Raw genomic sequence first — 15,343 nt, 5'->3', positions numbered from 1 at the left:
CAACACCGACTTTCACGATTTGCATGCGTCATTATTACTTTGTTCGTAAAATATTATATAACGTACCGACGTCGGTATAATATTTTATATATTTTATATATTCTTTTTAAGCAGGGCCGTCTCCGAGAATGTTAAAAAAAAAAAAATTGGCCCCGTGCAAGATAAAAAAATCGGACCCTACCCACCAATTGCCATGTAATATAAACTCATCAATTAGTCATTCACATATATATAAAAACTAAAAACCATAAGACAACGTAAAAACTTTGAACCACGTATTCATGTGTTGCCTCGGATTCATTACATGAGAAATTCAGTTGTTGTCGGCTCGGCTCATTACATTATTGTTGTGATAGTGGACTCGATATAGCAACACAAAAAGGAAACAAAAACAAAAGTAAATTATTACTATCACTATTATATTTGCGATTGTTATTTATAGAATGACAATTTATTCATAATAAACAAACAAACATATACTAGTGGTAAGCTAGAGATTTTATTAGCCATGAATATTTGTTTTAAGTTTGTTTAATGAAAGTTTATAAAAGAATAAGAAATTCATAATAACAAACAAACAAAATCTCACACGTATTCTATAAAATATATATCTACAATGTAAATTAAACAATATATTGAATGGAAGCTATTAAATAAAATAATAATATCATGATCTCAAGCTATGGATTTTGGCATCGCAATGTAAATTAATTTTAAAATTGAACCTGTGGTTATTATCTAATGAAATTGTGAAAGAAAGTTACCAACCACTGTAACACCCTTGGTTTATTTATTAAAATTGAACTGTGTTTTATATATATACTTATTATAAAGATAAATTTTAAAAATTACGGGCCCTTTGCGGGTTTGGGCCCTGAGTGGCGGCCCACCCCGCACACCCTCAGGGCCGGCCCTGTTTTTAAGTTACACTTTGTCCCTAGTATAAATAATATACACTTTTAACTTATTTAATTTTTTTAATGACGGGATCACTAATGGATCACCGGAGTATCATTGTGTTACCATCGGAACCACCCGATCATATCCATCACCACTATGTAATAATGCATATACACCAATTCAAGAGTAAACCTATAAATCTGGGAAACCCTCCGCCCCTATGGGAATCGAACCCAGAACCTAATGATCTCTAAACCTTATCTCACCTCTAAGATGTCACTATACGGTTGTGTTCGTGAAATGTTTAAAAGAACATACATAATGTATTTCTTAGTGTCGTAAACTATACCACGTATCGGTAATGAAATGAACCGAACTGTTACCAACCGAACATCGGTGCCGGAATCAGTATATCGGAAGTTCGGAACCACTATTTGTATTTGGGCATATCATGACTTTGTTTTTTCGATTATATGAAAAAAACTTTTGTGTAATCAAACAATTGTAAATAAATTTTTAATTTTGTAAAACCGAACTGATACCACTCGAACAAAATCGGTATCATTGTTATTGTTTCGTTACGAGTCGGTTTTAGTACTTACTAGTATTTTTCACTACAACGTAACTTTACAGCTCGCAATTTTTTGTTTGAAATTTTAGTTTATTAGGTACTGTTGTAAACAATATTTTATGTTTTATACATATACCGAATTCACACATATCACGTAAGAAATTCCACTTGTTAATGTTTATATTTTTTTTTTTGAACGATGACTTTCTTTTTAGTGACTCAATGTCACACCGTCTAAACGGCAGCCCTAGTCAAGATCTGCTCAGATTACGTTGTCTTAACCAGGCCTATGCTGGGTTGGTCAGACTTGGTTACGGCGTTTCCCTGAAAACCATACTGCCTCCACACGAGATGTCTCGCTGAAGTAACAGCTCGATAAAAATCAGGGTGCGACTCAGAATCTAACCCCCCAAGTGAATTTGTCACCATCATTGTCCAATATCTACTCCAATACTCCAATATCACACATCTGAGAATTGATTAAAAGTGTAGATATCTTTGTAGTAAAAAAAAAAGGTAAACCAACGGTCGTTATCAGGCATTTTATAATCACAAAAACGGTGTTGTTGGTCTAAAGCATGAATATTACTAACGGAATATGCCAATAATTCTCTTCCGTCCACGACTCAATTCGTAGCTTTTTCTCTAACTACCACTTCATTCACGCCAAGCATATGCTCTCTAAATATTCTAAACCCTTTACTCCTAATAAATTCTCAAAATTTTTACATTTTTCATTACAAATTTTGATTTTTGTGATGTGGGTATTTTAGATTTTGAGTCCCTTAACAATACCCATATTACGGTTTTAAGGTCTTGTTTGATCAATAAAACTGGAAAATGAAATTCGGTAAGAGGTTGAAGCAACATGTTGAAGAAACTTTGCCTGGGTGGCGTGATATGTACTTGAATTATAAAGATTTGAAGAAGCTTGTGAGGTTGATATCTTCGTCGTTAGAGTATGGGAAATCGGAAGCCGAGTTTGTGTATCTTTTGAACAATGAGATAGATAAGTTTAATGTGTTTTTTATGGAACAAGAAGAGGATTTCATTATTCGTCATAAGGTTAGTTTATAACTTATAAGTGCATACAAGTTTATACATTTGTTGATACATTATACAATAATTTGCACACGTGATATGAAATTCTCTTTTTTTTTTGTCTTGTATATGGATTAGCTTGAAATCTAAGTCGATCTCGGGTCTCTTTTGTATATAGACTAGGAAGAACTCTAAGAAGATTCATGTGAACAAATTTATTGCAAGTTACAATACCCCATGTATAAGTTACATAAATTACGTGTCAAAATAACAACCTTTTGTTTTGTCTTGTATTGTTATATGACAACATGATGTCACTTACAAGTTACAAGTTACAAGTTACAATCCTTATCACATACTATAGACCGTTTGTATAAGCGTCTACATATCAATTGGTGTTTAAAAGCGGTTAAGATGACTTAGCCATCGCGTTGACAAGTCATCGTCTACATATCAATTGGTGTTTAAAAGCGGTTAAGATGACTTAGCCATCGCGTTGACTAGTCTAACGGCATGTGACACTAAGGATCAAGTTTTTTGTTTTTTTTTTCATTATGTGTATCTATTTTCTTGAATATGTAGGAATTGCAACAAAGAATAAAGAGGGTGAATGAGAGTGAACCATCTTCACAAGAAGAGTATGAAGAAGAGATGGCAAGAATTAGCAAAGACATTGTTGACTTCCATGGTGAAATGGTGCTTTTAGTCAACTATAGCAACATTAACTACACCGGTAAACAAAAGAAAAGTCAAACTATTTGACAATTTTATGTCCAATCAAATTATTAAAATTAACAGTTTTATTTTATTTTATGGGCCATGTTTGTATCATATCTCAGGCCCATGTCCAATCATTATGTCCAATCAAATTATTAACATTAAATGTTTTTTTATTTTATGGGCCATGTTTGTATCATATCTCTGGCCCATTAGCTCATAAAAATCTTGAATTTTTGGCATAGGGATGGCCAAGATTTTAAAGAAATATGACAAACGAACCGGTGGATTATTGCGTTTACCGTTCATCCAAAAAGTCTTGGAGCAACCTTTCTTTACCACCGAGCTCGTCTCGAAGCTTGTGAAAGAATGTGAAACCATCATCGATGAGCTTTTTCCAACAGCGGTGATAGCAGTAGAGATGAAAGAGGCGGCAACCACGATGGTGGGAGAAGGGATTTTTAAAAACACCGTTGCGGCGTTGATGACAATGAAAGAGATTAGAAAAGGGAGCTCGACTCAAAGTCATTTTTCTCTCCCGGCTCTTAGTTTGCCGGATACCGAACTTATTCGATCCTTTCAACTCAACTCACCCATACCTACTATATAACTTCATGTTTTAATTTATGTAGTGGTATGTAATGTAATATGTATTAATCCTTTCTTATAAATATAGCTCTTGAAGTCTTAGAACTTGAAATTTATGGTGAACCACAATAAATTGGAAAATTTACAGAAATTTGGTATTTTCCAATTCTATAAATATTTAACCTTTTTCACATATCCGGTTCGAATTTGTTATTTTGTATACCCCATTTTTTACATGTTAGCTTCGGTTTTCATTTGGGTATGACCATAATATTTATTGTTAGGGAAATTTAAATATTTATTGTGAGTCTGCCATGTCTAAAACTTTACTCAATACGGATTGTATAGGCCTATACGATCCGTATTGGACCAGTCAAAATGTGTGGATAGATGGGCCGGTGTGTTAATAGAATTTTCCAAATATAAATGCAATATAATTTACTCTTTCAAGAATATATAATATATAGGGTGAGGTTCGGCTACAAAGTCAATTTTTCCTACAAAGTGTATAAAGTCATAAAACACCACAATTTCAGCCACAACACACACTCAAAACCCACACATAACAGATTGAAGATCAGTAAAACACAATATCCAAAACCTAACATTCCATAAAAACTTCAAACATACCATCGTAAAACTATGAATATAAAACACAACATGATAATCAACATAGAACACACTAATGTTAGTTATTCGATAATCAAAATCTTATCATCCAAAACACAACACAAAACCCATATATATGGGGTTTTAGTAATTCTCATTTTGTTATTTGTGGGTTTTGAGTGTGTTTATGATTGACATCATGGTGTTTTATAACTTTTTACACTTTGTAGGAAAAATAGTCTTTGTAACCAACTTCACCCGTAATCTATCTCTTATATTAAAGCAAAATAACTTTGCCACCTCACTTGATGAGGTGGCATGAGATGGCATGGCTCTTAATCAAGATAATTCAGAAAATAGGCGGGATTTCAATTCTCTTGCTCCTCCTTCTCTTTGAAACCGCGGCTTTATATCTTAGGAAATCATAAATTTCTCTCAATTTCTCTTCTCAATCAAATCCCTATTTCCTAAATTACGAAATCCTTTTCTTTCACATTTTGTTTTCAAATCAAAAACCCTAGATAATGCACGATCTCCTTTAACAATTGAGTTTCAAGATTCATGGATATCTGCATCTTCGATCGCTATTAGAAGCAACCATCCCTTTAATAGTCTTTGCTTTTCTATCTCAAAAACCCTAGATATCGTCATCTTCTATCGCGATTGGAAGCAACCAGGTAACTTTTTTCTCGATTATTGATCTTCTAAATGTAACTTTCTTTGATGATTCATGTTTAATGTATATTAATCTTGATTTATTACCATCCCTATGTTCATATTTTAGGGTTCTTAAAAATCAACATTCAAGAATTGTTCAAGCTTTTTAATGGTTTTCAGTGTATTTTTTCTAAAATCTAACATCGCGTTTCAGATTTTTCAGTGCATAATTTTATTTTGCAACCCCCTACCTTCTAATTCATTTGTGTAATAGATTAGGTAATTGGTCCTAGAAATGTTTTGGTGGCAATTTGAGATCGGGAGTTAATATGTACTGACTGATATAAAAGTATGATGATGAAACTTAAAGTGGTGAAGTTTGACCCTTTCTTTTCACACCTTAATCAGCAAACAAGAAAAGTTCTGCAACAAAAGGTAAGATTTTTTTTTCTTTTGTGCTAATTTTGGTGTTTCCTTTGTGGGTTTTGTTCTGTATGCTTTAAAGATTAAATCTTTAAATGGTTATTTTGGTTTTTATATGTGTTATATAATGTAATTTGCTAGAACCCTAAAGTAGTTTTAAAGTTACTATTTGAAATCCCGGTCCTATTTTAATATTCTTATCTGTTGAAAATTGAAATCTGCCATGTAAATCTTTGTGTATAGTATGTGCAATTTAAATGCCTGGTTTGTTAAATTTGATCAAACATGAATCCTTTTGAGGAATTGAACAAATCAAAATGATTCTATTGCAAAAAGGCTGTTGGAAATTCTCCAAGATCATTCATTTTTGTGTACTTTTTTGAGTTTTTTTTCACTTATTTTGAAAACACACTGAATCGTAATTCGAATGTGTGATGTTTAATTGGATGTAATTATTCGATTCAATCTTCAATTTGATTTTGATTCTTGAAATTTTCTAAATATTCGCAATTCTTGTCAAATTTTTTAAATATTCCCAATTCTTTAATTTGGGTTTGAATATTGAAAAATTTTAAATCTTCTTGGCTACTGTTGTGAAAACAAAGAACGACTACCTGTGACTGAGTATTTGCCCAATAACACCCTTGCAAAACATCTTTTCATTGTAAGCAGTTCTTTGTTTTTTTTTTTAACTCAAGGAACAAGTATAAAGGAACAAGCAAAACATCTACATATCCATAATTTGTTCACAGTCACTCGCTCTTGCAAAGTGTAATGTTTTTTATTGTTAGTTTAAAAGATTAATGTAGTTCTCTGTTGATTCAGGGAAATCACAACCAATGAAATGGGCAATGAGGTTACAAGTGGTGTTACATTTAGTCGAAGCTCTTGAATTTTGAACAAATAAAGGGGGTGCTTTTTATCACGATCTCAATGCCTATAGAATTTTGTTTGATGAGGTCAAACCTTTAACTTTTTTTATTTCTATATTTCACATTATTAAATTTAAAAACCGATATTCACACATTAGATTCTTGCAGGAAGGTAATCCTTGACTTTCGTGCTTTGGCTTGATGAAGAATAACCTGGATGGAAAAAGTTATAGCACGAATCTTGCTTTCACTCCTCCCATGTATCTGTATCTGAGGACAGGTACATTATTGTTTTACAATATTGTTCTTAATTATTTTCAGGGAATATGAGCATTTTGACTTTTGTGGTCAAAAGATTGATTTTGATTTTAAGGTGAAGTGAGTTATTTTTAACTTTAATTTTGGGATTTCATATAATTTATTGTTTTAGTGCCAAAGCACAAATTCCATGTTTACTTTTTCCAATTTTTTGGAGAATCAGTGTGTTCTGGTTTTGGTATAATTAGCATTTTTTTTATTATAGAAAGATGCATTTTAACATTTAAAATCAAAATCAATGATTTTCTACTTTAGATATGACGTGAGTAATTTTTGTTTTCATTTGCTTTTCAGAAATTTGTTTCCATCCTATAGGAAGAGTAACGTCTGAAAGCATGATATATAGCCTTGGGAGTCTTTTGATTGACCTTCTTAGCGGGAAGCACATTCCGCGAAGCCATCTAAGAATACGCCTCCACTCTCCCCATCACCGATGATAGTAAAAATAAGGTAAGAGTCACCAATGTTCTTCTTAACCTGCACTTCCATGTATTTGGTGGTGCTGTATAGTGGTGCCCAGTGAAGTAGAGAGAATATAGAGTTTAGAGAAAGGACACAGAGAGAAAGATATTATGGGTCAAATAAGTTGTTGGGTAGGGATATGGCTGAAGTGGTGGGGCTCTTGTGCTGATCTATTGGATACGCATAAGTAATCTTTTAAGTTTAAACTTCCCATAGAATCACATCTTAACTTTTTTTTTTCATTTTTATTAGTAAATATTGGTTTTTATAGTTACAATCCGTTGTATACATTAAAGTTAGACTTTGGGTGACCTATAATCTGTATTACCCGTTCGACATTAATTCCATTTTTAGCCGAATATATTTTTACCCTTACGAGACAAGACACAAGGTCAACCAAGATCCACACCTTTAAAGTTTCAAATTTCAACTTCAACTGTAAGCAGATCTTGTAGGCAAGATTTTCACTCACTAACATGATTAGTATAATAGTTCCTTTTTTTTTTGAAGGTGATGGTTTTGGCCTATTACCAATGAGTGGATCAAGATGGGTTGTGTTTTACTGTTAAAGGGTAAAAGAAAAAATCTCTCAAAAGCGGACATTTGATATATTGATTAAGAACCTGCTAGCGGAATTAATATCCAAAATGTGATTAACTTCATGAAGCATCCGAATTCTGACTCTTTCTTCCATTTGAGTATGTTTATTTGGTAAAAATATTAATATTTATATTCTGATTTGTTTTCAGGATAATTTAGTGGAATCATCCTTGAAACAAATATCATCAGTTCCAACACTTAATATGGCTTCATTTCCTGTTACCATGAATAATCGAACTCCGTTTGACGGTATAACTTTTGAAGGTAATTATTTGGACCATTTCATGATTAAATAAAAGTAAGTTGATTAAATAAAACGGATTTAGTGATAATTTAGTAATATTAAGTTTACATGAAGATTGAATTCTAGAAGAAAATGGGGCTCTTTTTTTATTTAGTCTAATAATTGTGTGGATTGTTCTACTCATTGATGCAGGATTAAGTGGTTCAGTATGGCACTTACTTGAATAAAACAACCAAGTTCTCGGTTAGATTAAATGTTTTATAGCTAGATTTATGAAAATGTTCGAAAGCTTTTCTCCCTGTGATCGGCTATGTATGACACTCTGCTGCTACTTATGATGCAAACACTAAAAGTGGAGGTCCTTTCAGTACCATGAGGTACAAGGCTGAGCTAAGCCATGGTGCCAACAACGGTCATATTTGTGCATTTATGTTTTCATTTTCCATTTAGATTTTTATGTTTGTTCAAGAATGTTTGAACATTTGTGAGTTTTTGTTATGAGAACAAATATCTAAGTAGGAGGTGGGTGCTTGAAATAGCCGTTGTAGACTCTTCATGTACAAAGCAGTAATTTATATTATCTTCTTGCGTAGGGAAAAACATCAACAAAAGAAGCATAGATAACAGACTGCATTTTTTCCTTTGTATATGCTAGGATCAACTATTATTTGCTTATATTTTTATTAATACTCAATTCCATCTGTTGCACGCCAAGTGTTTGTGATTTTGCTTAAATGAATAGACAACATTGGTTATTTAGTGGTATTCTTTGTGAACAATTCTCAAAAACCTTAAAATAGAAGGTTGTGAACAGAGGTTTAAGCAAAAAAAAAAAAAAAAAAAAAAAAAGAGGTAAGAGTCGGAGACACTGATTTAGGCAAGAGAGAGAGGGAGTCATAGTGATAGAGATATGACTGTTATACAAACTAATTATATTAACAGTGTTGACATAAGCGTTTAAATGTGGGACTCGAACCATTGACCTCACGGGGAGAGGCAAGATTTTATCAAGTGAGAAAAATTAAGAGAAAATCACGTATTAGTGCCATAGATTAGAGTCGGGCTGATTGGATTCTTAGTAGGTTCTGACTTTTGAATAAATTTCCTAAATGGTTTCTGCAAAAAAAATCTATGAGAACTCAGATTTTCAAAACATAATGACTCCTATATAAGGGAAAGACGTCATGAGGCGTTGATGTCAAGCCGAGGCACGAGCTTCACATACATGGTTATAGTTGGTGGGTTTGCGCCTTTGTTCCAATTGGTAGAAAGGTTGTAAGTGAGTCAAGACACCTATAATTTATTTGTTTTGGAATTCATAAATAGATTAATCAAATTCCACAACAATGCCAATGTGAGTCAAGACACCTATGATTTATTTGTTTCGGAATTCATAGTGGGTCCAAGTTGTAGCATTGCAAATGAAACCGCGAACCATCTCATAGTGGGTCGTATCTTCTCCCAGATGGTATGGTGGCATATTGAGTTAATTGCCTTAAAATCTTTCAAATTCTCTGTTTGTCAGTGTCTTTCTTTCTAGCATATGGACATGTACAATACATGAAGATAGCATACCATGGATGCAGATTGTTATCGTAAGATGAAAAAGTCGCTACACATGGGAACACTCTTATTATAGATGCTTTTGATGGTCCTAATTACGCACACATTGATACATTTATCTCTTTAGCTGAAGTATCTGTTTGCTTAGCTCATACATTTCAAGGATAGTAATCCGTATAAAATCTCATAAGTAGAAGGGTAAGGAGCACTTATAACTTGAATCACTAAATCTCTTGCAAATATAGCATATTTATTACATACTCAATTCTTGACTGATGCTGTAGACTGTAGTTGTAAGTGGCTTCATTATGGGAAACTGATGACTAGAGTAATTGCTATTTTATTACTTATTTTTTATCTTAAATTATTTTAATGCTTATTAAATATGGATCTGAATTCATTTAGCTAGTGAACATTTGTTCAACATGTTATAAGACACACTTGATTCAACACACTAATTATAATGCCACCTTTATATTTTGAACCATTAAACTCACCTGGAGCTAATATTTTAACCATCATTATGACAATTTGTTTGAATTATTTTATTATATGATAGTTAATAGATAAATAATTTATCTAAAAACGGGTGGTTTGACCAGAGTCTTTATTTCTTCTCGGCCCGTTAGCGAACTCAATGTTGTTGCCACTACAGTTCAGAAGATAACAAAAGTTAATGAACACTTAGTAAATTGTGTTTTTGTTGTTGAGTAATAATGGTTTGTTTACACCAATTTGGGTAATAGTTTGATTTTTTGACTAAAAAAGTCAAAGTTGGTGTTGTTTTTTGCTTTCTAATATATGGTGGTGTGTTGTAGGTGGAAGGCTTTGGACTCCGCAGCTTTGTGTACACTAGGAGCACTTGCATTAGCCACTGAACCTCCTACCAATGAATTGATGGAACGACAACTGGACCGAATTAATGGAAAAAAAAAAGAAAACAATCGGTGATGGGTTAAAAGAGGTAAAATTTTGTTACACTTCAGGTCAGTCCGAGTTAACCCTAAACATATATCAATGTTTCCGGAGGTTTATAAGTACTTAGTGTATTAAACATATCACAAACATTTCCGGAGGTTTGTAAGCATTTGGATACGCTATAGGTGATTTTCAACACATGACTTTTAACTGATTTTAATTTTTTTAATCCATTTGCTTTGTTGAATATAAAATACAAGCTCAAAATCGACTACTTCTATGTATTTTTGTACTTTCGCGACTTTGGATGAGATTAATCATATGACCTATTTTGCATTTCAGTTTAAGCTTTTGAATTTTAGGTAAATAGTTCGAAAATGTCGCGTCACTATTATATTAAGTAAGATGGCTTTGGACAACTGGAAGAGACTTTACTCCAACACCAAAACTAACTTCCATGAGGTTGCGATCAAAGCTATAATATTTTTAACTGTCAAAACGACTGAGGATGAAGGAACACAAAGTTCTCTTAATTGTTTTGGGAATTGGTTTAGTTTTCGATTGATTGGTGGCAGGCCGGAATCATCCTCTACTACATGCTTACCGACGGATTTTCTGATCAATTAGCAAAATTAGTTTAGTCGGTGGTCTAAATGTCAACTACCAATCAAGGCACTGGCGAACGTACGTTTCTAGATCCACTTTGTGGCGAAGGTTAGCTTTACAATATGATACCTTATATGTTTCGTAGCATTAAAACAAGCAGTTAGGCTTGAATAATTTCACAGTGCTTTTAATAACTGAATTTTGGTGTCCTTATGTGTAATCTGAGGATATAACTGCTTTGTAGATCGAACCACGAGCCCATTCATGGTTTTTATACAACTTCTTTACTTATCAGATCGAGTTCAATCTTATATAACTGTAACATGAATAGAATCATATATGATTGACAGAAGGGTCACGTATTTGATGACTTTTCTTTTTAAATATATGTATTTTTTTATATTTTCTCTTTATTTTACTCAGGCTACTCGTTAGATGGGACAAGATTGTGATAGTGGTGATGAATGAGGTTCGTTTTAGCACAGTCCATATCTAGCTGAATCTGTTACTAGAGGAACTCCTGCTGTGAATAGGCGGGTCAGGAAAGTCGTAAGAAATAAATTCTGATCCATTTACTTATAAATTGGTTTGGGTTGTGTTTTATCTCACATGGGTCACATAAAGAAGCAACTAAAAGGTGAACCATTTATATGGGTTGAAAATAGGCCAATGTTTATTTTTGAAGCATAATTAGAGGGCTTACAAGTTCAGCCCATTTAAATATGAAATGGGTTGTCTTTGATCTGAACAGGTCAAATAAAAATTTTAGCTAAAAGGGAAACATGTGGTATGGGTCAATGTTGGAATTATTAAACTATGTTATGTTTATAAGTTTATTTTTTAATTGTTCGAATTTGTAAGTAGTAATACATATGATAGGAACTCGGATGGTAGACGATAAGTTCATGTAATGATCGGTGTGATAAGCGGGTAAACAATTCAAATAACTACCTTCGGCAGTTACCCGTCAAAATCAAACCTCCAAAACACCATGTATATATTCAAGTTTACCGGCAACTATGTCGGATATCAAGACAGATTGTTTTCATATTCATTCTGTCCATTTGATTGTTCATTCAAACTCATTCTCTCATTTCTATATTCTTGATATCACTCACTCACAAACATGTCCACTAATGTTCCGAAATCACGTTTATCTGCTGCAAACTCAACCGGAGTCCAACATTGTGGTATCAGAGCCACATCAGGGACGTGTGTAGAAATCAGAACCACTTCTACAATTCTACCATGTCAACACTGCTATGATGAACAAAATGAGAGGGAGAAAAACAAACGCAGGGTGAAATTATGTTTCTATTGTCACCGGCCAGGGCATCAAATTTATTCATGCAAATCCAAAGAAAATGACGAAGCAACACAACTTGTTAACCAAGCGGTTAATGCCGGAATCCAGACACAAAGGAGGGATACAGAGGATCGGGGTGAAATGATAGTGACTGGCACGGAAGGCGACCAGTGGAAGGACATATGGTATGTCAGTGACTCTTTCTCTCATCATTATGCCGGTAATATAAATGTTTTCAAAAGGATTAAACATTTGGTTGATGTTGATACAAGCACTGGGGAAAACAATTTTTTGTTCATCCGGGGTATTGGGAACATTGAAATCAAGTCTAACAACGAAAAATTAAAGATTCAAAGTTTCTTTTATACCCCAGAATTGGACAGAAATGTCCTGAGCATGAATCAATTGACATTACAAGGATTCACCGTCAACAAAAACGGTAATACTTATAGAATTTATCCGATGTTCTCTCTTTCCTGTGATAAACACTATAAATGAAGTTACTGGTTTGTCAAAAGAAGAAGAGTTAGGATTGAAAGAAATACAGAAAGTTTTGAATCTGAATGATGTGAACGAGAAGTATAAAGATGATTATTTAAATTCATACTTCGAAACTTTAGATGTTTCGAATGAAAGTGAATTTGATTGGTGTCGAATGATCTTAAGGGCATTAGAATTTCATGAATTCGCCGACTGCAAAGCCCTGTTAGATATGAATTGATGATCGAGACTTCGTATTCAAATACAAGCATGATCTTGAAATAAAATTCGAAATTATGGTGGGTTGGTTTTTGAAAGAAATAATGGGAATAACATCAAGATCAATACCCCCACTTCTGGATGATGGAAGAAGAATAGATCTGCTTGGTTTGTATATTATGGTTGAAAGAGATGGAGGCTATCAAAGTGTCACTGTCGACAATTTATGGCTGGCAATAGCGAAAGATCTTGGTTTCGAATATCAAGATGGTGACTTCATTAGAGTCATTTATGCTATGTATTTAGACGTTCTGGTATATTATTACAAGTTTAAATCAGTTCAAAAGAAGGCGCATGACAAAGAAATGGTGGAACAAGAAGAAAGCTCAATGACCGGAAATGATCGAGGAAGAAGTAAGAGTGTCGACCCTATACCGGAAGACAGTGCTTCAGAGCATTATGCTTTGTATGCCGGAAACAGCTGGGAAGGCTCATGGAATCTGCACAAGAAGCGTCGCCGATTCAACTTCAATGAAGCACGTAAAGCCGTCGATGAAGCAAATCGAAGCGTCATGGATCAAGCCCGGAAACATAACCAAGTTTAAGGGGGGGTTATGTTGGAATTATTAAACTAAGTTATGTTTATAAGTTTATGTTTTAATTATTCGAATTTTTAAGTAGTAATACATATGATAGGAACTCGGATGGTAGACGATAAGTTCATGTAATGATCGGGGTGATAAGCGGGTAAACAATTCAAATAACCGCCTTCGGCAGTTACCCGCCAAAATCAAACCGCCAAAACACCATGTATATATTCAAGTTTACCGGCAACTATGTCGGATATCAAGACAGATTGTTTTCATATTCATTCTGTCCATTCGATTGTTCATTCAAACTCATTCTCTCATTTATGTATTCTTGATATCACTCACTCACAAACATGTCCACTGATGTTCCGAAATCACGTTTATCCGCTGCAAACTCAACCGGAGTCCAACAGTCAAATGGGTTCATACTGGAAAGTTGTCTAAACTCTACTTTTAAAGCATATAGTCTTCTAAAGCGTTTTTATTTATAGATTTATATGGTTAATAACATGGTATAATATATATTTTTTTATAATTTCAGAGCTTAGACCAAGTTGCTCAACTTCCAAGTCTATAATGTATCTGGTTATGACTTGAACATTGATATAGATCCAACAATGGAAGACAGTTACGTTTTTCGTATTTAGTATGATAGTTTCGGTTCTTACCACTTGATCTTTGTTTGCCTTGTGTTACATTGTTAGTGCCAAACATATGAACATCGCCAGGCTTATAGCTGTTTTAACTTAAAAATTAGAGTACGATGCCATTTTCGTCCCTGAGATTTTGGCCACTTTTGTGACTTTCGTCCAAAGGTTTGTTTTTCCGCATCTGGATCCAAAAGGTTTGAAATCTTGCCATTTTTCATCCGACTCATTAACTCCATCCGTTTTTCTCCATTAAATGAGGGGCATTTCTGTCTTTTTATGCATTTTTTATTAAAATAAAACACTAAGAAATAAATATCCACCTCTGTTTACTTTCTCCCCACCCAAACCTATTAATCATCATAAAAATGTCTAAAAAGACAAATACCCCCGACCTAACGTTAAAAAATGGATGGAGTAACGAGTCGGATGAAAATGCCAACATTTCAGACCTTTGGGATCTAGATGCGGAAAACAAACCTTTGAACGAAAGTCGCAAAACAAAAGTCAAACCTCAAGGACGACAATGACATTTTACTCTAAAAGTTATATGCACATTAGCTTCAACAAGTGGTTGGGTCAAAATGGTCACCTTTAACGTACACGTTAGGTTGTCCAAAAACACTTTTTATCCAAAAATATTGCATCTTTTTGTAAGTAGTGTGTTTAAAGTTCATGGTAGGCAGTTTAAACCTTTGTAAATCTGTCCTTTTGCTGTATATCTTCTACTTTATTTTTCTTGAACCTAATTTTAGGTCCGACTGTTTCATTTGATGGGTCAAATTTATTTGTGTATATATAGAAAGAATTGTTAACTAGCACATAATGACAAGATAATTGCTTTGTGTATGTTTTCTGCATTTTAACATTAAGAAATTAAAACTTGTGATGCAGGTTCTTAGTGAATTAACTCGAGGGTTACAAGACGAGATGGAATCAAGCTACTAATACTTGACGACGAAGGCAGACCTACAAATAAAACAATGAATGTTGTATATGAAGAGATCTTCAA

The 15,343-nt window shown here is 33.6% G+C and overlaps 1 protein-coding gene and 2 long non-coding RNA genes across 4 annotated transcripts; all 3 read left to right on the top strand.

The window, feature by feature from the left end:
- The first annotated feature begins 2,194 nt into the window (after positions 1-2,194).
- On the top strand, positions 2,195-3,975 carry LOC110900085 (SPX domain-containing protein 3). Its single transcript, XM_022146987.2, has 3 exons — positions 2,195-2,536; positions 3,095-3,245; positions 3,475-3,975. The coding sequence occupies exons 1-3, from the start codon at positions 2,312-2,314 to the stop codon at positions 3,837-3,839; spliced, it is 741 nt and encodes a 246-aa protein (XP_022002679.1). The 5' UTR covers positions 2,195-2,311; the 3' UTR covers positions 3,840-3,975.
- Positions 3,976-4,783: 808 nt separating this feature from the next.
- LOC118485517 lies at positions 4,784-8,432 on the top strand. Of its 2 annotated transcripts, XR_004876495.1 has the most exons (7): positions 4,784-5,103; positions 5,358-5,518; positions 6,332-6,465; positions 6,547-6,658; positions 6,991-7,146; positions 7,908-8,022; positions 8,195-8,432. It is a non-coding gene; the product is annotated as an uncharacterized LOC118485517 (long non-coding RNA). The 2 variants fall into 2 exon arrangements; XR_004876494.1 differs by lacking the exon at positions 6,332-6,465 and having other exon boundaries at positions 4,786-5,103.
- Positions 8,433-9,575: 1,143 nt separating this feature from the next.
- On the top strand, positions 9,576-14,618 carry LOC118485516. The gene is made up of 4 exons (XR_004876493.1): positions 9,576-9,763; positions 10,384-11,197; positions 11,513-11,638; positions 14,226-14,618. It is a non-coding gene; the product is annotated as an uncharacterized LOC118485516 (long non-coding RNA).
- Positions 14,619-15,343: the final 725 nt, after the last annotated feature.

The sequence above is a fragment of the Helianthus annuus genome, chromosome 13 (genome assembly GCF_002127325.2).
Source record: "Helianthus annuus cultivar XRQ/B chromosome 13, HanXRQr2.0-SUNRISE, whole genome shotgun sequence".
Taxonomy (NCBI): Eukaryota; Viridiplantae; Streptophyta; class Magnoliopsida; order Asterales; family Asteraceae; genus Helianthus; species Helianthus annuus.
This window is presented reverse-complemented; position numbering and strand designations above follow the sequence as displayed.

Coding starts and splice junctions, on each gene's coding strand:
- LOC110900085 (XM_022146987.2), top strand. CDS start 2,312: ATGAAATTCGGTAAGAGGTTGAAGCAACATGTTGAAGAAACTTTGCCT. Junction 2,537..3,094: donor ATTTCATTATTCGTCATAAG/GTTAGTTTATAA, acceptor TTGAATATGTAG/GAATTGCAACAAAGAATAAA. Junction 3,246..3,474: donor TAGCAACATTAACTACACCG/GTAAACAAAAGA, acceptor TTTTTGGCATAG/GGATGGCCAAGATTTTAAAG.